At 37.4% G+C, this 24,344-nt stretch overlaps 1 protein-coding gene across 5 annotated transcripts in view; it reads right to left on the bottom strand.

The window, feature by feature from the left end:
* The window catches only part of Miro (mitochondrial Rho GTPase), a 439,377-nt gene that overhangs the window by 125,059 nt on the left and 289,974 nt on the right, over positions 1 to 24,344 (bottom strand). For all 5 annotated transcript variants that reach the window (XR_016550640.1, XM_090415513.1, XM_090415514.1 and 2 more), the window contains exon 17: positions 16,310 to 16,432. Coding sequence is in view for 4 of the 5 variants with exons in the window: in XM_090415513.1 (XP_090271639.1) it covers positions 16,310 to 16,432 (123 nt within the window). In the remaining variant the exon portion in view is untranslated. The remainder of the gene's footprint in view (positions 1 to 16,309; positions 16,433 to 24,344) is intronic.

Below are 24,344 nucleotides of genomic sequence, written 5' to 3'. Positions count from 1 at the left end.
ATAAAATACTTTAAGTAACTTAAATGTTTCTATCATATCCCCTCTTTTTCTCCTATCAACCAACTTCTGCAATCCACAATCTATCTTCATAAGAAACATTCCACAGGCCACTCACCATCTTGCTCGCCTCTGAATCCTCTCCACTGCTTCCTCATCTCTAATAAACTCAGCGGACCAGACTTGAGCAGTAATCAAGATGGGGGTGTATCAAGTCCTTATAAAGAGAAATTACAAATTCTTTATTTCTACTTTTTAATGTGTTCTTCACTAGCCAAGCAATCTTATGTGCTAATTTAGCAACCTTAGCAATATGTCCTCTAAACTTTAACTCTCTGTCCACCACCCCCTAAATCTCTAGCTTCATCTATTTCCTGGAATACAGTGCCATCAATGTGATATACAGCTTATAATCTATTTATTCCAAAATGCATAACTTTACATTTCTCGACATTAAACTGACACCCATTAACTTTTGCCCATACTGACAGCCTATTTAAATATTCCTGCAAGTTCTCCACATCGCTTTGATTAACTATTACTTCAGCTAATTTTGCATTATCAACAACTGAATATTTCCTTTCAGGTTATTTCCTATATCACTTATGTACAAATTAAACAGCAATGGTCCGGGCACTGAACCTTGTGGCACACCACTAGTAACCTGTTTTCACCTTGATTCTGCTGTTAGATATACAACTTTTTGATATCTGTCCGGCAAACCAACCACTTATCCACTTTACCAATGTCATATCCATCTCCATTTGTTCTAATTTGCATAACAGTGTTCCATGTGGTATTCTGTCAAATGCCTTTGCAAAATCCAGCAAAATCATCATGTAGCCATTTCCTTTATCCAACTCAGCTGTTACTTTATTATAAAAAGTTAGTAAATTACTAAGGTATGACTGACCCTTCACAAAGCCATGTTGTTCCTCATACAGTATCATATTTTTATCTATCCATTGTCGAATTCTCTTTTTTACCAATTTTTCTAGTACTTTTACCACCACACCTGAGATGCTGATTGGTCTATAATTTGCTACTGTAGTCTTAGAACCTCCCTTATGCAAAGGAATTATTTTGCCCTCTTTCCATTCCCTTGGAACTCCACCAGAGCTCAGACTTAAATTAAACAGCTTAGTTAAAGGCATTGCCAGTTCCCTTGCACGTTGTCGCAAAACCCTAGCTAATACCCATCTAATCCACAGCAGTATACAATGAGATTCTGCAATATCCTCAAAGAACCTCAGATTCATCCACCTATGTGACAGACAATAATGTCTGTCACATAGGTTAAAGCAGTAACCTCACTAGGACAATATATGCTTGCAAAGTGGTCACTCAGTAAATCAACTATTTTATCTACTTCTGTCTCCTCGTGACCATCAACACTCATTAAGGTTAATCTTCCATAAGTATTCTTCCTCTTACGTGCTACATAATGAAAGAACTCTTTGGGATTTCCTTTGGCCTGCTTGGCTAAATTCTTCTCATAATCTGGTTTTGCCTTCCTTGCCATGCTTGCCTGAGCCTTGTACTCTTCATGAGTTTGCTGGTCACCTTTCTCTTTATATACCCTCCACAGCATTTTCTTCTTCTTCATGCGTAATGATATTATTCATCCATCTAACTCCCTGATTAACCTTCCTTAGCCTAGGTATACAATTTAATACTGCTTCCTCTAGATGATACTTAACTATATCCCATGCACTACTAACATCCTTACCCTGCAATGCTTTATGCCATGGTACAGATTTAAGCTGTTTCCTAAGAATGTCATAATCACCTGCTTTGTAGTTCCACAAAGAATATTCCCCATGTTTTACAATCCCCAAGTCAAGACTGCAAGGTCACTTTCACCAATTGGAGGCAATGTTGTCACCTTGGTTACGGATAGCTCTTCTGATCCTATGACCAGGTCCAATACTCTCCCACCCCTAGTCCCCTCCATCACATGCTGCCTTAAGTAATTATCCCTCAGTCGGTTTATAAATTCTGTTTCCTTCCTGCCATGTGATCTTCCTTCCTTCCGGTCTATATCTCCATAGTTGAAGTTTCCCATAATAATCACTTGACCCATGCTCATTGTACTAATTTGGTGATGCATGTCTTCTCCAGATCATCTGTGGAACTCTCTGGCTATAGCAACAACCAACTGTATATTTTGACTTATTGGTCTTAATCTCATGCCAGATTGCTTCAAATGAACAGCACCCTCCTGCCTGTCTCCTACTCTTTTTGGTTGCAACTCATCTGCTATCAGTACTCTTTTCTTCATCCTATATTCTCTATCTTCCCTGAAAATACTAAACCCTTGACATTCAATCCCTGTAACTATACCACCTGCTGATAGCCAAGTCTCACTAATGCCTATAACTTTTGGCAAGGTTGCACTAACTAATGCCAAAAATTCCTCCCTCTTGTTCCTAATATTTCTGGCATTAGTATACAGAAATGGCAACATCCCTTTATTCCCCCACCCACCTTTACCTCCTGAATTGACTACCCTATTCAATATTTTTGATCGAGAGACTAGATTCCTCACTTGGTCATTCTCACACTCACTCACTTCATGTGTGCCTTCACACCAATTCACTTGCTTCCATCCTAATTACTTAAGTTTCCCTGAATTTGCACATCAGCATGCTCGGTGAACAAAGCTCTCTCTAAAGACACCTAACACCAGCAGGAAAGACAGGCATATGCTATAGGGTTTGAACACAGAAAGATGCATATGTTGTACTCTTTCTTTTAAGGTTACACAGTGATCAGCATTCATATTTATGAATTACAGACACAAAACACACTTGTTGAAAAGATAATTTTACTAATAATTATTTTATTAATAATTAGTAAAATAATCTTTTCAACACGTGTGTTTTGTGTCCCTAAATTCATAAATATGAATGCATATGTTGTAGAGCAAAACATTGCTCCTCGACCTGCCCTTAGGTGAAAGTCGTGTTGGTACTGCAAAAAACAAGGACATCTAGAGAAGTGCACTTTATGAAGAGAAGATAAGAGAAAGAAGCAACGTTAACCAGAGAAAACACCCCGACAGGAAGAGTTTGAGCAGTGACACACTATGGAAGATTCCCACTTAACATATTTGCCTTTGGAGATGGTACTGCATGAGTACAAGCAAACAGTACTACTCAAAGGAAAACTGCTGGAAGTGGAACAGATTCAGTTGAGGAATATCTCTAATAGGTTCCCACACCTTCAAAAAGTTATGGCCAGAAGGAAAATCACTGGAGCCATCAAGTTCAACTACAGTGCTATAAACATGGTCAAACGAAAAGCAGCACAATCATCATGAATACGAAGTTGAAGTGGATTGGAAAGGGCATGCCACCACCTTACGCCTATTTGTATTAATTGTGAAATGTTTAAGTCCCCGATAGGAACAAAGTGGTTTCAAGCACTGAGACTCAGACTTCATGATAATTTAAAGCTCCAAGAAGAACTAGAGCCATAAGAAATACAACTTTTGGATAATTTTAAGATACAACATGATCACTGGTACACATAACACTCAAGGAAGGGGGATGACTCTACTTTTCATGAAACACTGCACAGTTGCCTTTGCATTATGCAACAAAGCACAAGAAGCCATTAACAAGTTAGTTTGTGATGGGATATTAGAATCCATCTTGCACTCAGAATGGATTATACCAGTAGTCTAAGTGAATAAATGGAATGGAAAAGTAAGACTGTCTGGAGATTATGAATGCACAATAAGCATCGTAATTAAGTTGGACATCTATCCAATTCCTACAAACATTGATATACTATTGAAGCTAAGAGATAGGTGTTGGTTTTCGAAGATAGATCTAGACAAGGCATTAGGGAATATCTTAACATTAAATACCATTAAGGGCATGTTTAAGATAAAATGACAACCCTGAGTGCTGCCTATGAGCCAGCCTGTTTTCAAGGAATTATGGACATACTTCTAGCCAGAATCACTGGTATCATCAAATATTTGGACAACAGGCTGGCTCTACATGTGAACAACTTTGGCAATGAGTTGAAAAAAATTCCTGAAAGGGCAACTGAATGCTGGGCTGTATATCAACAGAACAAAGCACAAATTTGCTAGCAATTTTGTGCTTTGTCCTTTGTATGCTGTCAACAGAAACAAGCTATTTTCTTCAGGCTTGTATAGTATGAGCCACTCTACAGGGCTGTTAAAAAAGAATGCCAAGTGGATATGAGAGCAATAGAGCAATCAAAGAGCCACTTGTATCTGATTGAGTACAGATCCACTACAATCCCAGCTTACCAATAATCCTAGGGTGTGATGCATCACTTATGGATTAGGAGGTACTTTTGCACAAACTACCAAGAGATCAGAAGCTCCAATAGCATTCGGTTTAAGAGGATAATTGCAATGTTGAAGTGAACCTTGACATGTAAGGATAAGGAAGTCATTTTGCCTCTTTATGAGGCTTTGATAGGACCACACCCAGATAATTGTGTGCAGATTTGGTCTCCCAGATTGCAAGGGAATAAAGAATCTGCGGAAAGGGTGCAAAGAAGAGTTACAAAGATTATATCCAGATTATGAGGATAAACTGTGAGTACATGGATTACAGACTCTGGTTAACAAAAGAAAGAGGGGGGTGATACAATAGAGGTCTATAAACTTTTGAATAGGTATTATAGGATAGTGCCTGATAAAATTTTTAGTTATATGGAAGGTGGGGAAAGAACATGGGGACATTCATGGAAGTTAAGTTTGTTCATGGTCGAGAAAGGGGTAAGAGCTAGGTTTTTCTCCCACAGAGCAAGGAGCAAGTGGAATAGTTTGCCTTTAGGGGTAGTGATTGCATCTAATTTAAAAAAAAAATTTTTTTTATTGTTCTTTCAAATATTTACATATGCACAATGATCATCTATTCAGTATATTATTTTACAAGGTTCAGTACCTTGTGCTACATATAATGAGATTTAAATAGTAATGATGATAACAGTTTTTTTTTTATATAACAATCATAATAATAATTTACAATTATATTGTTCAGAGTTACATAAGTTGTATAATATTACATGCTGTAGTTTACTATTTTTTTTTCAAGTTTGAAAAGGTGTGATTATACAACAGTATTTACACATATGCAATCTAAATATTATGTATCCTTATTCTCACACACGTACGGTGTAAACTCATGATTTACATTTAAAAGAATTTAATTTTTTTTTTTACATTGCATACATTTGTTACAGTTATTATATACATTACATACATTTGTTACAATTATTATATACATTACATACATTTGTTTACATATGATACATACATTACATACATTGGTTTTCATGTGATACGTACATTACATGCATTTGGTTACATATGATACATCTTGGATGAGAACTAATTTCTTTGCTTTCATCCTCGAAGCTTATATGTAAGCTTATCTGAGGATGATGCCAGTTGGTTATTATGTATTGGTTTTTTTTTTTTTTTTTGCTGTGTTGGGAAGCTACGAAATCTATGTTTGAGAAATTAGTGCGCACTCACACACACACAATAACTTGGAATGTATTGATGCATCGCTGAACTGGAAGCCTGAACGAATATATTGTGTTTCATTAAGTTTGTATGGTATTTTGGGTGCGTGTTTCTTGTTCGTAGTATGTCCTTAGAGCTCTTTTCAGGCTATTGCAGGTTTGTAAGGTTTCTGTATTCAAAAAGTAATTTGTTTATCATGTCCGGGACGTAGAAGTTTCGCATGGCCTTTCCGTAGTGATTATTGTATTTATATGTGATATAATTAGTAGTCTGAGGTCTTGTTATACATACATACATACATCTTCAAGGCCCACTCTTCCTAATTGGGTTGTGGGGGCAAAAGCTGCAAGAGGAACTTCCAATGGTCACAATCCTCTGCCACCAAGCTCAGGTGTTCTGGTGGGATTCCCAAACGTGTCCACCCAAGGTTTTGGATATAGTCTATCCAGCGAGTCCTTGGCCTTCCACGTGGCCTCCCACCCTCTGGCTTGGCAAAGAGGGCCTGCTGAGGGAGCCTCTCTTGTGGCATTCTGACCAGGTGCCCGTACCAGCGTAACTGTGATCGCTCAACACGGAGAAGCAGCGGTTGAGTATTGAGGGTTTCCCGAATTGCAGAGCTTCTGACTCTGTCGAGTTTTGTCAGCCCCGCAACCCCTTGAAGGAACCTCATTTCAGCCGCTTGGATTCGTGTCCGCATTCTTTCGGTCATTACCCAACTCTCATGACCATAGGTGAGGATGGGGACATAGACTGCATTGAAGACAGCCAGCTTTGCCTTCTGGCTTAACTCCCGCTTCAATACTACCAAACGGCCAAGCTCCCGCAATATTGAGCTTGCTAAGCCAATTCGAGTATCTAGCTCTACGTCCCATTTTCCATCATTCGTGAATATGGACCCAAGGTATTTAAACTTCTCCACCTGTCTCATTGGGACTCCACTTACATTTAGAGTGCACTGGGATGGTTGTCTTGAGACCACAAACGTTTCAGTTTTGTCTCACTGATCTTCATTCCGGCGTCTGCATAAACAGCTACAAACCTATCCAGGGTTCGCTGGAGGTCATCTGTGGAAGAGCTAAGCAGAACTAGGTCATCTGCAAAAAGCAGACGTCCAATGCTACATTTTCCAATTCTGACACACTCACTGCCTCGGCTGTGCCTATCGATCCAGTCCATAAATATTATGAAAAGGTGGGGTGACAGAACACACCCTTGGAGGAGGCCAACGGAGACTGTGAAAAGTTCAGACTTTGTGCTGTTTACTCTGACACAAAACTCTGGGCATTCATACAGGGGCTTGATGGCAGCTAATAGTTGACCATCCACTCCATACTCCTGTACTACTTGCCAAAGTTTATCCCGAGGAACATGGTCATATGCCTTCTCCAAGTCCACAAAACATGTGTAGACATTCTTGGCATATTCCCAAGATTTCTCAAAGACTTGCCTTAAAGTGAAGATTTGGTCAGTTGTGCTTCTACCAGGATGAAAGCCACATTGTTCTTCCTGGAACTTTGACTCAACTATGCTCCTGCACCATCTTTCCAAGCACTTAGCATACACTTTCCCAGGCAGGCTGAGCAGAGAGATGCCACGATAGTTACTGCAATCCTTCTGGTCTCCCTTCTTAAAGACTGGTATTATTATGCCTGTCTACCATTGCTTTGGTGCTCGCCCAGATATCCAAGCAGCCTGACACACTCGAGTCAGCCAGAGAACACCGTCTCGATTTAAGGCTTTTAGCATTTCGGGCCGAATTTCATCATCGCCAGCAGCCTTGCCCGATTTTAGCGATTTTATTGCTAAATGGACCTCTTCTGCTGTGAGACTTGTCATTGCCCTGATCTGCACCTCTTGGATGTCCACAACTGCTGGGCCACCCGGGTTAAGAAGGCTCTCAAAGTATATGAGGTCTTGTTATACGGTGTGTATTTCTAACTGTCCTGTAGTTGGCATCGAAATAATGCTTTAGCAAGGCTGCATAGTGACATAAATGTTTTGCTGTCAGTATTTTGTGTTCTTTTCTGTTTATTTTCTCTATGTTCCCAAAAGATCAGTTTTGTCATTTTGTACTGTAGCGACATTAATCTATTTAATTTGTAGGGTGCACAGACAGCATACGTTGTTATAGCGTATCTTAGTATATTTTGGCATAGTGCTTTGTATATTAGTGTTTTTAGGCATATGGGGAACTATGTCTTTTAACCTGTAGAGTTTGCCACTTATTGTTCGGAGTTTGTTGTGTAGATGGTTTATGTGGCTATTTCAGTTCATATCTGCATCGAAGTAAATTCCAAGGTATCGTATTGTTTCAACCTGAGTGATTGTAGTGGTTTTGCTGTTCTGTGTGTTTTTTATGTTGGAAAGTGGATGTTGGATGGTTATATATTTGTTATCAACTGGTCGAGTCAGTGGATTTCTGAATATCATTAATTTTGTCTTTTCTGAGTTTAGGTGTATGGTGTTTTTCGTGAGCCAGTCTATGATCAGATTTATGTCATGTTGCATATTTGTTTGGGCTATGCTTGCGTTATTATGGATGGATATTATTACTGTATCGTCTGCGTATTGGAATATCTTACCTTCGAGTGGTAACTGATTAATATCATGCGTGTAAATGTTGAATAGAGTTGGGGAGAGTACAGCTTCCTGTGGCACTCCACAGGCTACTGGTAGCTCTCTGCTTCGGTTTGATCCGATATGTGTGATATGCTTTCTATTTTGGAGGTAGTTTGTAAACCACCTGTGAAGAGGCCCGTCTATTCCAACATGCCTCAGCTTTTCTAACAAGGTTTGATGTGTAAGTGTATCGAATGCTTTAGTTAGATCTATAAAGACTACCATGGCAATGGTATTCTGTTCTGTGTGTTTTTTATGTTGGAAAGTGGATGTTGGATGGTTATATATTTGTTATCAACTGGTCGAGTCAGTGGATTTCTGAATATCATTAATTTTGTCTTTTCTGAGTTTAGGTGTATGGTGTTTTTCGTGAGCCAGTCTATGATCAGATTTATGTCATGTTGCATATTTGTTTGGGTTATGCTTGCGTTATTATGGATGGATATTATTACTGTATCGTCTGCGTATTGGAATATCTTACCTTTGAGTGGTAACTGATTAATATCATGCGTGTAAATGTTGAATAGAGTTGGGGAGAGTACAGCTTCCTGTGGCACTCCACAGGCTACTGGTAGCTCTCTGCTTCGGTTTGATCCGATATGTGTGATATGCTTTCTATTTTGGAGGTAGTTTGTAAACCACCTGTGAAGAGGCCCGTCTATTCCAACATGCCTCAGCTTTTCTAACAAGGTTTGACGTGTAAGTGTATCGAATGATTTAGTTAGATCTATAAAGACAACCATGGCAATTTTGTCTAAGGTGGTATTAATTACGTCTGTAAAGTCTTCCAAGAGAGATGTTGTTCCCTTATTTTTCTGAAAACCATATTGTGTTTTGGGGATAATATGAAAGATCTCAGTGTATGCTGTGAGTTTCTTCAGTATGATTCGCTCCATAATTTGATTGATAATTGGTAATGTTGCTATGGGTCTGTAATTGCTGATTAAATTTCTTTTTCCTTGTTTGTATATGGGTGTGATTATAGCGGTCTTTAGCATACTTGGTATCTGTCCTGTTTTAAATATTTTATTTATTAGTTTTAGTAGGATAGGACTTAAACTAGTTGCATGTTGCTTTATATCTTTAGGTCTGATACCATCTATTCCTGGGCCTTTGTTTGGTTTGATTTGATGTATTGCTGAGAGAAGTTCTGCTTCTTTTATGGTTGGGAACCATAATGTCTGTTTTGATTGTGGTCCAAGTGGAGGGTCTCGTTTTGTGATTGAGGGAATATTTCTGTACAGTTCTTGGATGGAGTCTGCAAAGTATTGGTTAAAGTCATTTGCTAGTTGTTGGATAGGTTTTGCGTCTTTCATGAAGCTGTGTTTTATGGTTTCAGAGGCGGTGATGTTGGGAACATCTAGCATCTCATTGATCAGATGCCAGGTTTGTTTCATGTTGTTTTGTGCGGAGGTTAGTTTGTCTCTGTAGTAGTTTCTTTTTGCATTTCTGATTTGTGTTGTAAGGCGATTCCTTGTTATCTTATATTCAGTTTTTAAAGCTGTGTTATTTGGATATCACTTTAATTCTTTCCATAAAGCGTCCTTTCTGTGTATTTCTAGGATTAAGTTTTGTGTTATTCAAGGATTTTGTGTTGTTTTTGAACGAATTCGGACTTTCTTTGTAGCTTTCTTATATATTTCCTCCAGTGTGAGTTTAATGTTGTTGTATAAGATATCTGCTGAATCTGATGCCAGGTGTTCCCAGTCTGTTTTTCGTATTTCGTGGTTGATTATTTCTTCGTCTATTATTGTTTTCTGTCGCTTTTCTTCTGTGGGACATTGCATGGTTATTGTCTTGGTGTGCAGGTTTAGAGCGGTAAAGTAATGATCTGCTACTTTGCACTTTATGACTGATGCAGTGTAACTATTTGGTGGTGCCCGGACGTTTATATGATCTAGACAGGAGACAGTGATAGTATTTCCGAATATTTCTTCTCTGGTACATGATGTTATTCTTGGTATTAGATTATACATGGATAGTGTGTCTAGGTATTGTACAGTGTTGTTCTGGTTTTCATTTGCAATATTTATGTTTATGTCGCCAATTATCATTAGGTATTCAGTTGAGCATATTTCTTGGCTTGAAAGCTAGCAAATGAGTTCGCGCAAGAATTTTATCACGTTTAGGTTTGGTGGCCTGTAAATCGCATTTAGTATTATGGGATGCTGTGTATTCGTGGTATTAATGATTTCGAGGCAGAGGATTTCAGCATGCTCAAACTGATAGGCCGTTTCTTTTGCTATTAATTTTTGTTTGATAAATATTAATATTCCACCCCCTCCTTTTCTTTTGGCGGTATGATCTATGTTGTTGGAAGCCTGGAATTTGGAATAATAATAATAATAATATTAAAAATACATCATCAAATTCCTGCCATGTACCCTCAAGGGGTGTACAGGATATGATAGTACTACATGAAAAATTTACATTATTACTAACTTCCTATATACAATTTTTCTCCAAATCAGTCTGTTACTTGTCAAGACTCCAACATTATCAGATTTTACATTTCTATCGTCTAAGGCACTTTGTACTGTATCAATCCACCTATATTTTGGTCTTCCTCTGGATCGTTTTCCTGCCAATCTGGCAGAGAACACTTGTTTTGCTAATCTTTCCTCTCCCATTTTGTTTAAGTGACCATACCACCTGAGATTAGCTCTGCTAACGCATTCCTGGAAGCTGACAATATCAAGTTCTTTCCTAATATCCTCATTTTTAATATGATATTGCCATTGATGCCATCTGTTCACGCCTCTAATCTTTCTCAGGACTCTCATATCTGCAGTCTCTAGTCTTTGGTCAAGTGTTTTACTTCTGACCCAGCTCTCAGATCCATAAGTTAAGACTGGTTTGAACACTGTCTTGTATACAGCTAATTTAGTGTTCCAACTAATTTCTCTTTTGTTCCATATGAATTTATTCAATTGACTTCCTACCATACCAGCTTTGTTGATTCTGTTGCTATTTCCGTATTTAATTTACCGTCTTCGCTAAAAATCATGCCTAAGTAGCTGAAATATTTTACTTGTTCCACAGGTTCTCCATTCAAAACGCAGTTGACATTTTCAACGATTCTGCCTATTTTCATTGTTTTTGTCTTTTTATTGCTGACCTTCATACCATATCTTTTACAATAGTTATTCAATTTAGTCAGGGAATCTTGCAGACTTGTAGCAGATTTATTCAGAAATATAACATCATTTGCATAAAGAAAAGAGCTGACATTAACATCTCCAATTTCGATATCAGGTTTAATACCACTTTCCTTCATAATGTGATCCATATAGATAATGAATAAGAGAGGGGATAATGTACATCCTTGTCTTACACCAGATTTAACATTAAACCATCTTCCTGTACTTCCTTCAATTCTAACTGCTGACATACAACTCAAATAAAGACTAAGTATTGCTTGATATAATGCTCCATTGACACCATACAACTGTAGCATTTTGAATAGTTTTTCTCTTCGCACCTGCATATGCCTTTTTCTACAAAACTTAAATACATATCTTTTTTATATTCTCAACTTCTGAACTATTTGTCGGAAAGTGAAAATCTGATCCTGATGGCCTCTAATTGGCTTGAATCCAGTTCATTCTTCATCAAGCTAACCTTCCACAATCCTTCTCAACCGTTTCTCAAGTATACTTGCATAAACCTTACCAGGAACATTCAGTAGGGAAATACATCTGTAATTTTTACATTGTTTTATTTCCCTTTTTATATATGGTTTCTATGAAAACTCTACTCCAATCATCTGGAATTTGTCCCTCTGTCCAGGCCTTCTGAACTATGCAATGCAGCCACTGTAAGACTTTTATACCCCCATATTTGAGCATTTCTGGTTGAATATCATCTACTCCAGCTGCCTTTCCACATTTCAGGCTTTTGACGGCTTTTTCTGCTTCAAGTATGTATGTATATGTATTCCTAACTGCATGCCTGGTCAGTATTTTTTACCACTGTTGTGTCACTGATTATTTCATTTAGGAATTTTTTGAAGTAATTACTCCATACAACAAGGATATCTTTTTCTCCAGTTTTCATATCACCTTTATCATCTCTAATTCCTTCAACAACCTTCAGAATATTTTGCCACCTTCTTGATATTTATTTTCTATGTTCTTACAAAAGTCTTCCCATGAATTTTGTTTAGTTACTTTTACACAGTGTGTAGCTTTCTTATGTTTGTCTCTGTATTTTCTAAGAGCACAAGCTGACTTTTTTATCAGGAACTTTTGATATGCTTTCTTCTTTTCCTTCGGTGTCTCTTTAACTTCCTGCGTACACTATGGAGTTCTGATTTTTCTATTCTTGCAGATAACCTCTGGCTGAATCTCCAAGGTTTGGTTCCTGTTCACAGACTCTTTCATTTTTTCTTGAATAATGTTTGTGTATTTTAGTCTACAGTTCACATCTGACAGTTGCTCAACTTTTATTTTCTTTAAAACTTTCTTACATGTTTGTTTCTTTTAAGCTTACACGATGATCCGAATGCATTTTTGGAAATTATGGAGACAACTACCGTGTTTGAATAAAAACTTTAGTTTAATATAATTAAAATCTACATTTGACTTTTCGACCTTTATGTCAAGGTCATCTTCTGGAGCATACAACTATATACAGAAAACAAGCTACACAACAATCAAACTGGTTTGTTAAAGATACTGACCAACTGCTACAACAATTGTTGGCTTGACCTCTGGTGGAAAAAAAAAAAAAAATATATATATATATATACATCAATGCTAGAGTCCTATTATTAGTGTTATCTGTTGGTTGTAGAAATACATTGGGCGCAACAACAAGTATCTATATATATATATATATATATATTAACATCATGATTAAACCTGTACATTCCGGCCAATTGGTATGGAATGGTTTCTAATACTAGTTGAAGATTGGCTAGAGTCCTGACTTATGCTGAATCTTATATATTAGGTAGGCCGAATGTGTGCCATCCAGATCCTTGGAATTTTCATGCCATCTTTGTTTTTGATATTTGGGTGGTTTATCAGGATTTCGCAGGCTTCCTTAAATTTCCTTTCATACCAGGTTTTGTGTGGTGTAAAGAGCAGGTGCTTTTCCAGTTGATTTGGTGTAAGGTGTTGAGCGCATGGTCTGAGAGGCCTGCTTCACCATAATGGTTACATTTAATGTGTCTAATGTGTTCTTTCTTGCGTATAGGGATTGTCCGTCCTGTTTCACCAATGTACATTAAGTTACAGGTGCAACGGATGCAATAAACTCCAGAATGTGCTAATGGGAGGAGAGGATCCTTAGAGTAGTTGAATATGGTTTTAAGTTTAGTGGGTGGTTAGGTGGCATTGAGGTTAATATGTTGTAGGATTCTGTTGATTTTTTCCGATAAATCCTTTAACGTATGGGATGGCTATGGTTTTACTGTAATCTAGATTCGTTTTTGTTGTTGTTTTATGGAGTATTTTATTAATAGTATTTTTGTTATAGCCATTATTTATGAATGTGTCGCTGATTATTTTTAGTTCTTGTTTCAGGGCTTGCTGGTTAGAGCAAATTGTTGTAGCTCTGTTTTTAAGGGTGTTAATGACTCCATCAAATTTTTTGTGATGGGTGGTGGTATGAATTAGCATGTATGTGTGTTGGTTTTCGGTAGACACTGAAGGATAGACTGCCTGAAGGAAGACGTGTGACTAGTTTGTCTAGGAACGGGAGCGAATTTTGATTTTCGATGGCAAATTGTATGCATTCGTGTTGTTTGTTCAGGTGTCTAAGGAATGTGTTTAGCGTTTGTCGCCCGTGTGGCCAGATCGTGAACATGTCATCAACGAATCTAAGCCAGACTGTCGGTCTTAGCGTGGCGGAATCAAGAGCCCTTTGCTCAAAGGTTTCCATGTAGAAGTTAGCGATTTGGGGGGGGGGGGGGGATAGTGATGAGCACATGGCTGTACCTTCTTTTTGTAGGTGAAATTTGTTTTGCCACACGAAGCTTGTTTTCTGTGTATAGTTGTATGCTCCAGAAGATGACCTTGACATAAAGGTCGAAACGTCTAGTGTAGATTTTAGTTATATTAAACTAAAGTTTTTATTCAAACATGGTAGTTGCCTCCATAATTTCCAAAAATGCATTTCTTACATGTTCTTCTTTTCATTATGAAATTCAATTTTATTCTGCTCAAGACTAAATGGTGATCACTTCCAATTTCAAATCCTCTGTACACTCTAGTGTTCTGCACCAGGGAGAAAACATCCCTATCAACAATAACATAGTCAATGGGGCTCTTCTTATTACTTGCTTCTTCTCTCCATGTGAATTTGTGAAAATGTGAATTTGTGCACATTTTTATGTTGGAACATGTGCACAAATCCTGAGTACAAATCCAGAGATATTTACCATTATTATTAGCTTTGCTCTTTTCTCCAAATTTTCTGAACACATTTTTGTATGCCTGACAATCATTTCCTACTCTGCTATTTAGATCCCCAACAAGGATCAGCTTTTCATCTTTCATTGTGTCAGTTGCTTTCTCTAAAGCCTCAAAAAATTCCTCCACTTCTGCCTTAGTAGAACCTTCTGTGGGACCAATCACACAAATAAGTCTCACTGTCCAGTTCCCCATTCTGATATTTGCCCACATCACTCTACTTGATATTGCCTGCTATTCAAGAAGATTAGCCTCATATTTAGTATTGAATACTATGGCTACTTCTTCTTTTCCTTGATTGTCATTGCCTGAATATAACATTTTGCATTTATTGCTCAGAAAGATCTCACCAGTTTTCTTGTCTTTTTTGTTTTCACTTTACACTTTTCCACATTAAATCAACATCCATTATATTTTGCATATACTGTCAGCCAATTCAAATCATCCTGCAAGCTCTGTACATCACCTCGATTAACTATTACCCTAACTAAATTTGCATCATCAGAAAACACCTGAATATAATATCTATGTATTAATTATTTCTCATATCAATTATGTACAAATTAATCAGCAGTGATCCAAGCACAGAACTTTCCAGCACACCATTAGTCACCTGCTTGTCAGCCACCGTCATATTACCAGTTTCATATCCATCCCCATTTGTTTCAGTTTACATAACAGTGTTACATGTAGTATCCTGTCACACAACTTTGCAAAATCCAGCAGTATCATCATTCAGTTATTCTCTTTATCCAACTCAGCTGTTACCCTGTTATAAAAAGTTGGTATATTAGTAGGGCATGACCAATTCTTCACAAAGCCATGCTGATCCCTCACAGAGTATCATATTCTGATCTGCTTATTCTGAATTCTCTTTTCAACCAACTTTTCCAGTACTTTTACCACCAATATTGAGATACTGATTGGTCTATAATTTGCTACCACAGACTTGGATCCTCCTTTTTTGCAAACGAACTATTTTGCTCTCCTCCAATCCTTCACAAATTAATCATTCATAATTCCAGACCTGATTACCAGGCAGTTGTACATTTAGCTTCAAATCTGGATGATCCATCTAAATAACATGCTTCCATAGGCACAATTCATGACTGGAATAGAAGAAAAACAATTTCTACTACTTTCTTGAAAATCACCATATCCCCAAAATCAGATTGATATACACATGACGTTATAATTTGCAGTTATTTACATAAATGCAACATTAGTTCCATACCAAATCCACTATACACCATCCAAACCTAAGGTAGAGCATTTGGATTTATCAACTAAAGTGCACCTAAGATATTGCACTTTCTCAACTTTTTTTTAAAGGTAAAACCACTTGGAACAGCCTTTATCCCTGAAATTTCCATATCATATTAAAAGTACTTTTCAAGGGAGACATACAAATTTAAGTTTTCACATCAATAGCACCGTTAACCAATGAGGTCCATGACTGCTTTTAAAATGCATGGATAAATTGAAGCAATTATACACACAAAATCCATATTTTCAAGCAAATTATGCTTTTGTTTTAGAAAATATAGCAAAGATAAAACTAGTTAGAGAAGCGGATAATTATTTTTATCTAACTTTCATTGCTCATCATCATTATTATTTAAAATGCTTACTGGAGCTGTTCATATAAGAAGAGAAGTAGTTTTAAAATTAAGAAAAAGCTAAGATGATAAGTTAATGAATTTACCTTCCTCTGCTTAAAAAACTGAAAAACATAATTAATAGGATTATAATTACTTACCAGTAAATATTTTTCTTGTCCATAAACCTGAACAGAATTTATTGTATACTGGGGAAGCTGAGCCTTATTAAGAGAAGACTGCTGTTCTAGTGTTTTATTAAGGAAACCTTGCATGAAGGATGTCTGAAAATATATTACAACTGTAAATAAAAATAAATCATTCATAATTAATAGGAAACAACAAAACTCCTGATTCATTTCAGAATTTAATCACTTTTTAAATATTTTTGGAATAAAAATATTTTTTCTCCCTTTAAGCTTTATTAAACTAAAAGCCTAAGATACTAAATACATTATAGCCATAGATCACACAGGTATAAATGGAAGCATATTGTCATGCAATCTTCACAGACAAACATAAAATGGGCCATGCTGAAATGCTCAGTTACTTTAAATGTGACACTATCAAAGGATGCCACCTTTGCAAAGACCCAGTTCAGGAAAACAGAAAAAACAAGAGGTCCAAAGCTAAAAATAAATATAAGAATAATGAACAGAAAGAGCATAAGTGAATAATTATTTACAGTGATTCTATGACAAGAGGAGTTCTTCATGAAGGAACCACAAAATTTGTTTTCTTGGTGCAAAAACTAATAATATTAGTAATGCTGTCAGAATGCAGAAAGGGAATATGAAAGAACTGATTGTTTTTAGCTGGAACCAATGACCTGAGAGGTGAGAAGTATTGCATAAGGGAGGATGTGAAAGAGTTGTTGAAATAAGCAAAAAAGAAGAGAGACAGGGTGAAGTTTGTGAGTCTCCTGTCACATTATGATAGAGGCAAACTGAGAAGGAGAACAATGATAGCTAAAGAATCAATGGGTGGAACGATTTGTATAATGCTAATGGACTGCACTTAAATGGATTGAGTGTCTGGAGAGTGCTTTGTTCACTGAGAGTGTGGAAGCATAAAGTCAGGAAAAATAAAGCAATTAGTTCGGATGCAGACAAATGTGTGTGTGTGTGTGAAGGCACCCATGAAGTGAATGAATGTGTGAATGAACAAAATATGCTGAATCTGGTCACTTAGGCTTCAATATCGAATGGGGTAGTCAATTCAGGATGTAAAGGTGGTTGGGGCCTAAGGAGATGCTAGAAACATCAGGAATAAGAGGGAAGAGTTTTTGGCATTGCTAGTGCAGCCTCACCAAACCTTATAGGCATAAAGTGAGAATTGGCTAACAGCAGATTACTACAGGGACAGAATATGATGGATTTGGTATTTTCAGGAAGGACAGGGAGTGGGGATACTGATGATGACAGCAGATGAATTGCAGCCAACAGGAGTCAAATGGGTAGGTGGCAGTTCTTTTGAGTCAATCTGATGTGAGATCGAGGCCAATAGAACAAAATATAAAACTAGTTGCCGCTATAGGCGAGAGGGTGCAGGGATGATGTGGATGACATGCATCAGCAGATTAGTACAACGAGTGCAAGTTCAGAAATTATTACAAAGGACTTCAATAACTGAGTTTGGGTGGCAATGAAGTCTACAAGGTTGTCCTTGCCCCATTGGGATAGATAGAACTAGGAGATCAGCGTTTAGGCTGCTGGTCATAGTGGAATCTTGAGGGTTCTAATACTTGAGCACTAAAGCGTTTGTTAAATGAAAAGGAGAGATGAAGTGTACTGTCATCACCAAAATTATGGATGGGAACTGAAGTCTGTGAGAGCAGATAATTTATTATTACTATCTATTATTATTACTTATATGGGTACTCCATGGAGTCAAAAAACTCATTGCAAGAAACCTACTCTCCCCATTAACACAATACCTATCATACATCTCATTAAACCTTTACTGTTGGGGTGCTCACAACCACCTCTGGCATTGCATTCCACTCATTCACCACTCTCTAAGTAAAGAACCTAGTCTGCACATCCATACTAACCAAACTCTTAGACAACTTCCAAATGCGACACTTTGTTTTCCCCCTACTCCCCATGTACTGAAAAGTTTCTTTGTGTCAATCTTAAAGAATCACTAAATTATATTTTTCTATCACATTCCCTCTACTCTGCCTGTTAGCTAAACTCTGCAACCCACCCACACAAGTTTAATCTATCCTCATAGGGACACATTCCACAGACCTGTCACCAGCTTGGTCACTCGTCTCTGAATCCTCTCCACCACTTCCCAATTCCCCAAATCTGTACACAGTCAACATGTGGCCGAATCATAGCTTTATAAAGAGGGATAATAACCGTCCTATCTATATTTGTCAATGTGTTCTTCAGCATCCAAGTAATCCTCTGAGCTATTTAGCCAACTCTTGCAATATGTCCTCTGAATTTCAAATCTCTATCCACCATCATTCCCAGATCCCTAGCTTCATCACTTTCCTGTAACCCACCCACACAAGTAATATGTACCATCACAATATGATATTAAGTGGGTAATCTTTTCATCCCAAAGTGTATTACCTCACATTTTACAACACTAATTCGACAACCCTTTGTCCACACTGCCAATTTATTTAAATCATAAGATATCTACATCACCTTACTTAACTATTACCCTCCCTAATTTGTATCATTGGCAAACAACTGGATATCCCCTTCAAATCTTCTGCTATATCATTAATGTGCAAATTAAAGGGTACTGGTCCTAGTACACAGCCCTGGGGCACTCCACTAGTCACCCTCATTCACCTTGATTCCACTCCACCATACACCACCCCTCCTCATCCATGCCACCAGCCTTATATCCATTCCCATTTGCTCCAACTTATGTAATAGTTTTCCATGCGGTATTCTGTCAAATACCTTTGCAAAGTCCAGCAGTATCATGATGTAGCCATTTCATTGATCCAATTCTGCTGTCACCTTATTATAAAATGTGAATAAATTACTGAGGCAGGACTTACCTCCTACAAAGCCATGTTGCCCCCTGTAGAGTATCATATTCCTATCCACCCATTCCTGAATTTTACTTTTAACCAACTTTTTCAATACATTACTCTAGAGATACTAATTGGTCTGTAATGGAACTATCTTACCCTCTTTCCATTCCCTTGGAACCTTGCCAGAGCTAAGACGTGGATTAAACAACTTTATCTGAGGCACTGCCAGTTCACCTGCACATTCTCGTAGCATACGAGCTGACATACCATCCCGGCACAGTGCTGTATTCATACTGATATTTTTCAATATAACTGAGTGCCTCCAATTCATCAACCTCAATGCTACATCAGTCTCTCTCACCTCAGTAACTGCAAAGTTACTACCTAGATGATATACTCTTGCAAAGTGAGCACTTAGTAACTGAACTATTTCTTCTGCTTCTGTCACTTTCCTACCATGAGCACTGAGTAAAGTTATCTTTCTATAATCATTCTTTCTCTTAATTGCTCTAGGCAGCAAAAAAAACTCTTTTGTATTTACTTTGGCCTACTTAGCTAATTGGCTCTTGTAATCTGATTTAGCCTTCCTTACCATATTTACCCTTCTTGCTTATGCTTTATACTGCTCATGGACATGATCACCTTGTTATTTATATTCCTTCCACAATGATTTATTTTTTTGCAGCTCCTGCTTTATATTGCCAGTCATCCACTTAATCCCTACTTGGTTTATCCTCCTGACCCTTTGTACTCTGATATTGCCTTGCTCAAACAACCCTTGACCACTTCCCATGCACTAATGATATTCAACTCCATGTAGTTTCTTGTGCTATGGCACTTCTCCAAGTTGCCTTCTGTCATAATCACCAGCTTTGTAGTTCCACATAAACCTTTCTTGACTGAAATTTCCACATGTTGAGCAACCTCCAAGGACAAGACTGCATGATCACTTTCCCTGATCAGAGGTAGAGTTGCTACTGCAGTTAAAGGTAGATTTTCTTAAGTTACTACCAGATCAAACACTTTCAAACCCCTAGTCCCTTCCATCACGTGCTGTTTCAGGTAATTATCACTCATTAACTGTATAAATTCCATTTCCATTTTTACATGTGCTCTTTCCTACTTCCAATCTACATCACCATCGTTGAAGTCTCTCATGATAATTGCTTGGACTGCACTCACCATGCTAATCTGCTAATGTATGTTGTCTATATCTTCTGAATATCCAGGTCAATAGCCACAACTAACATTATATTTTGTCCTTATGGCATCTTTCTCACATATCAGACCACCTCAAATGAACCATTTTCCATCAGATTTAAGATCTTCCTTAATTTCTATTTTTGTTGGTTGAAGTTCTTTAAGTATTATTAATAATACTCTTCCTCCTGCACCATTTCCTCTATCTTCTGTGAAAATGCAATATCCATTACATTCTATCCCTGTGACTACATCGTTCTCTGACAACCAGGTCTTGCTGATGCCAATTATTTTCGGCCAAGATGAGGTGACCAATGCCAAAAACTCCTCTTCTTTATTTCTGATACCTCAGGTATTTGTGTACATGCATTTCCATATCCCCTTGGACCCACAGTTACCCTTACATAATGTCATTACCTGCCCATTCAGATTCAAAATCTGGGAAACTGCACCCAGCTCATCATAATCATACCTGCACTCATACTTATCTATTCCAGGGGTGGCTATTTTCACACAGTAATTTCTGCATGAATACTCATTTGTCCCAGGGTGGCTAGACATATGCCTGATTGTCCCCCCCTCCCCAATATCTGGTTTGCACTTGCAAACTCTGACTGAACAACAGTTTCTCCAAACACCTGACTCTACACATCTATAAACTGAACACTATTCCTTCTGCACAATTTTCTCATTGACAATTATGGCCCTCATTCTCAATTCTGTCCTATCATACAGAGGCAGCAGACTCAATTTTTAGTTTTTTACTCTTCATTTTTGCTTCTTCTAACAACTCTATCATATCTTCTCTCATTGCATATTTCTCACCTTTCAAATCATTTGTGCCTGCCAAAACAATTAACTCTTTCACTTCTTTCTTCTGCTGTTCAGCCGAATTGGCTACGCCTTTCACATGTTTGTATAACTTGAGTCTCAGCTCAGGAATGATACCACAGGAATGGAAGGAATGTATGATAGTTCCATTGTACAAGGGCGGTGCAAAAACTGATGTGTCTAACTACCGACCTATCAGTATCTATGGTGTGGTAGCGAAGATTTTAGAGAAGTTGGTAAGAGACTCGCATACAGAAATGGGTAGACAAACAAGCTATACTCTGCAAGGAGCAGCATGGGTTTACTAAAGATAGGTCATGTTTTAGCAATTTGCTCATATTTTATAACTATGTTATGGCCGAGTTGGATAAAGGGAATGGATACACTATGATAATGTTGGATTTTTCTAAGGCATTTGATAGGATACACACAAAAGGCTGTTGCATAAACTGGAGAATACAGGATTGGAATATAAACTCTTGATTTGGATCAGGGGATGGTTGACAGACAAATATCAAAATAGTGGTATATGGTGGGTGTAAATCTGCTAGATTTAAGGTGACCAGTGGTACACCTCAGGGTTCAGTTCTTGGGCCATTGTTGTTCAATCTATACATTAATGACATTAGGAAGGATCTAACAGGAGATGTGAATTGTTTGCCAATGATGCAAAGATAGTCAGAGCAATCAAGGATGATACTGATATCCTACACTTACAGAATGATTTGCATAGTCTGGAAATTTGGACAAAAGAAAATGGCTGTCAGTTTAATGTAAGTGTAAAGTTACCTACTTTGGTGTGATGATATTTCTAGTGGCATATTATATTAGAGGGATTATGCTACAAGAAACTGGTGAGGGTAGAGATCCTGGCATATTGGTGCACAGGAATTTGAAGTTCAAAGATCACATAGCAAACGTTGCAAATACAACCCAGAGGATAATTGTGATGTTGAAGTGAACCTTGACATGTAAGGATAAGGAAGTCATTTTGACTCTTTATAAGGCTTTGATAAGACCACATATGGATTACTGCATGCAGATTTGGTCTCCCGGGTTCCAAGAGGATAAAGAAGCTGTGGAAAGGATGCAAATAAGAGTTACAAAGATTATATCTGGATTATGGGATTTAGAGTATGAGGACAGATTGCGAGTATGTGGATTTCAGACTCTGGCTAACAGGAGAAAGATGGGTGATATCACAGAGGTCTATAAACATTTGAATGAGTGTTACAGGATATCAACTGATGAAATTTTTCATTATATGGAAGGTGGGGAGAAAATGTCGGGGCATACATGGAGGTTAAATTTATTTGTAGTCAAGAAAGGGGTAAGAGCTAGGTTTTTCTTCCAGAGAGCAGTGAGTGGAATAGTTGTCTTTAGGGGTATGAGTGCATCTAATGTGAATGAATTTAAGGGAAGGTATGACAGCTGGTTTAGGTGATTTATAGCTCCCCCAGTGAGTCCTCGACTCCCTGGAGGCCTCAGATAATAATAATAATAATTTTTACACTAAACAGCATAATTCAGCAGGTCTCTTCAGAAAGCTGAACTCCAAATGATTTGAAAAGGGTTCTCAGAACACTGATCTATAAAAAAGGAAAATACAAATAAATATGAGAATTATAATGCCTTAGCCTTAATGATTGTACCTGATAAGATTTTTGCAAGAATTCTACATGTTTAAACAAAACCTCAATCTTCACTTAATAAGAATAGAGAGAAATTATCCATGATGTATTATCATAAAACCTGGTCAACAAAATCCAAAATTGTGAGCACATCTTTGTTTGGTCAGTATCCAGGCAGTTATCCTACATGGCATGCATGCATGCACGCACATGCACACACACACACACACAACCATGAGAAGGTGAGGAATGGACATTAGGCCAGAAGCCCAGTTCTGTTCTCTGCATTCCTTAAAAGGTTATATGGAGGTTTTCACCTAAGTTATCTAGCTATGATCATTAAGCAAATTATGTCTCAAATATGGAGGTATAAAAATTTTACAGTGGCTAATTGCAGAATCCAGATGACCTGGTCAGAGGGTTGAATTTCAGATGATTTGAGTAGGGCTATCATAGTTTCCATCTATAAAAATTAAATGAAACTGAATACGAGAATTACAGAGGAATTTTTCTACTAATTGTTAATGGAAAGAGTTATGTTACAATACTTGAGAATAGACTAAAAACAATTGTGTGTGTGGGGGGGGGGGGGGGGATCAGGAGAGTTCAGGCCAAACGGAGTTGTCAAGATCAGATTTTCACTTTATGACAAATTGAGTAATCGTGGGGATATAACAAGGAACTATATAAGTTTTGTAGATCTGGAAAAGTCATGTGACATGGTGTCCAGAGAAAAGCTTTTCAAAATGCTACAATTATTTGGAGTAAATGAAACATTATACAAGCAATACACAGTTTATATCAAAGTCCTAGGCGGCTTGATATAATATCAAGTGTAAGACAAGGGTGGGGTACACTATCTCCACTCATTCATCATCTATATGGATCAGATATGAAAGAAAGTGGTATTCAACCTGATATAGAATCTGAAGTATCAAACTTACTTCTTTGCTTTATGCAGATGATGAACTTCTAAACAAATCAACAAATCAATTCTGTAACAAACTTTGCAACATGGAAATTAGCAATAAAAAGACAAAAATTATGCAAATAAGCAAGAACATAGAAAACTTCACTGCATTCAGTAGAAAACTTATAAAATAAATAAAATCTTTGCACTATTTAGGCCTAATTTTTTAGTGCAGACGACAATTTGAACATGGAAATATACAACAGAATATGGACAACATATGGAGTAAGAGAGAAATTAGTCAAAACACTGAAATAGCATTATACAAGATTTATGGATATCTGATAGCTGGGTTAGAAAGAATACACTTGTTCAAAAACTAGAGACCATAGATATGAGTTCTGAGAAAAATTAGGGAAGTGAACAGATGACATCAACGGCAGAATATTAATAAAAATGAAGATATTAAGATGGAACTGGGCATTGTTAGCATTCAAGAACGTGTGTGTGCAGAGTTAATCTACGGTGGTATAGCCAATTATTATTATTATCTGAGACCTCGAGGGAGTCAACTACTCATCAAGAAAGGCTATAAATCACCCAAACCAGCTGTCATACCA

The sequence above is a fragment of the Typopeltis vanoorti genome, chromosome 3 (genome assembly GCF_054136105.1).
Source record: "Typopeltis vanoorti isolate ZY-2024b chromosome 3, IOZ_Tvanoo_1.0, whole genome shotgun sequence".
Lineage (NCBI taxonomy): Eukaryota > Metazoa > Arthropoda > Arachnida > Uropygi > Thelyphonidae > Typopeltis > Typopeltis vanoorti.
Note: the sequence above shows the minus strand (reverse complement) of the source record. Positions and strands in the feature narration are given on the sequence as shown.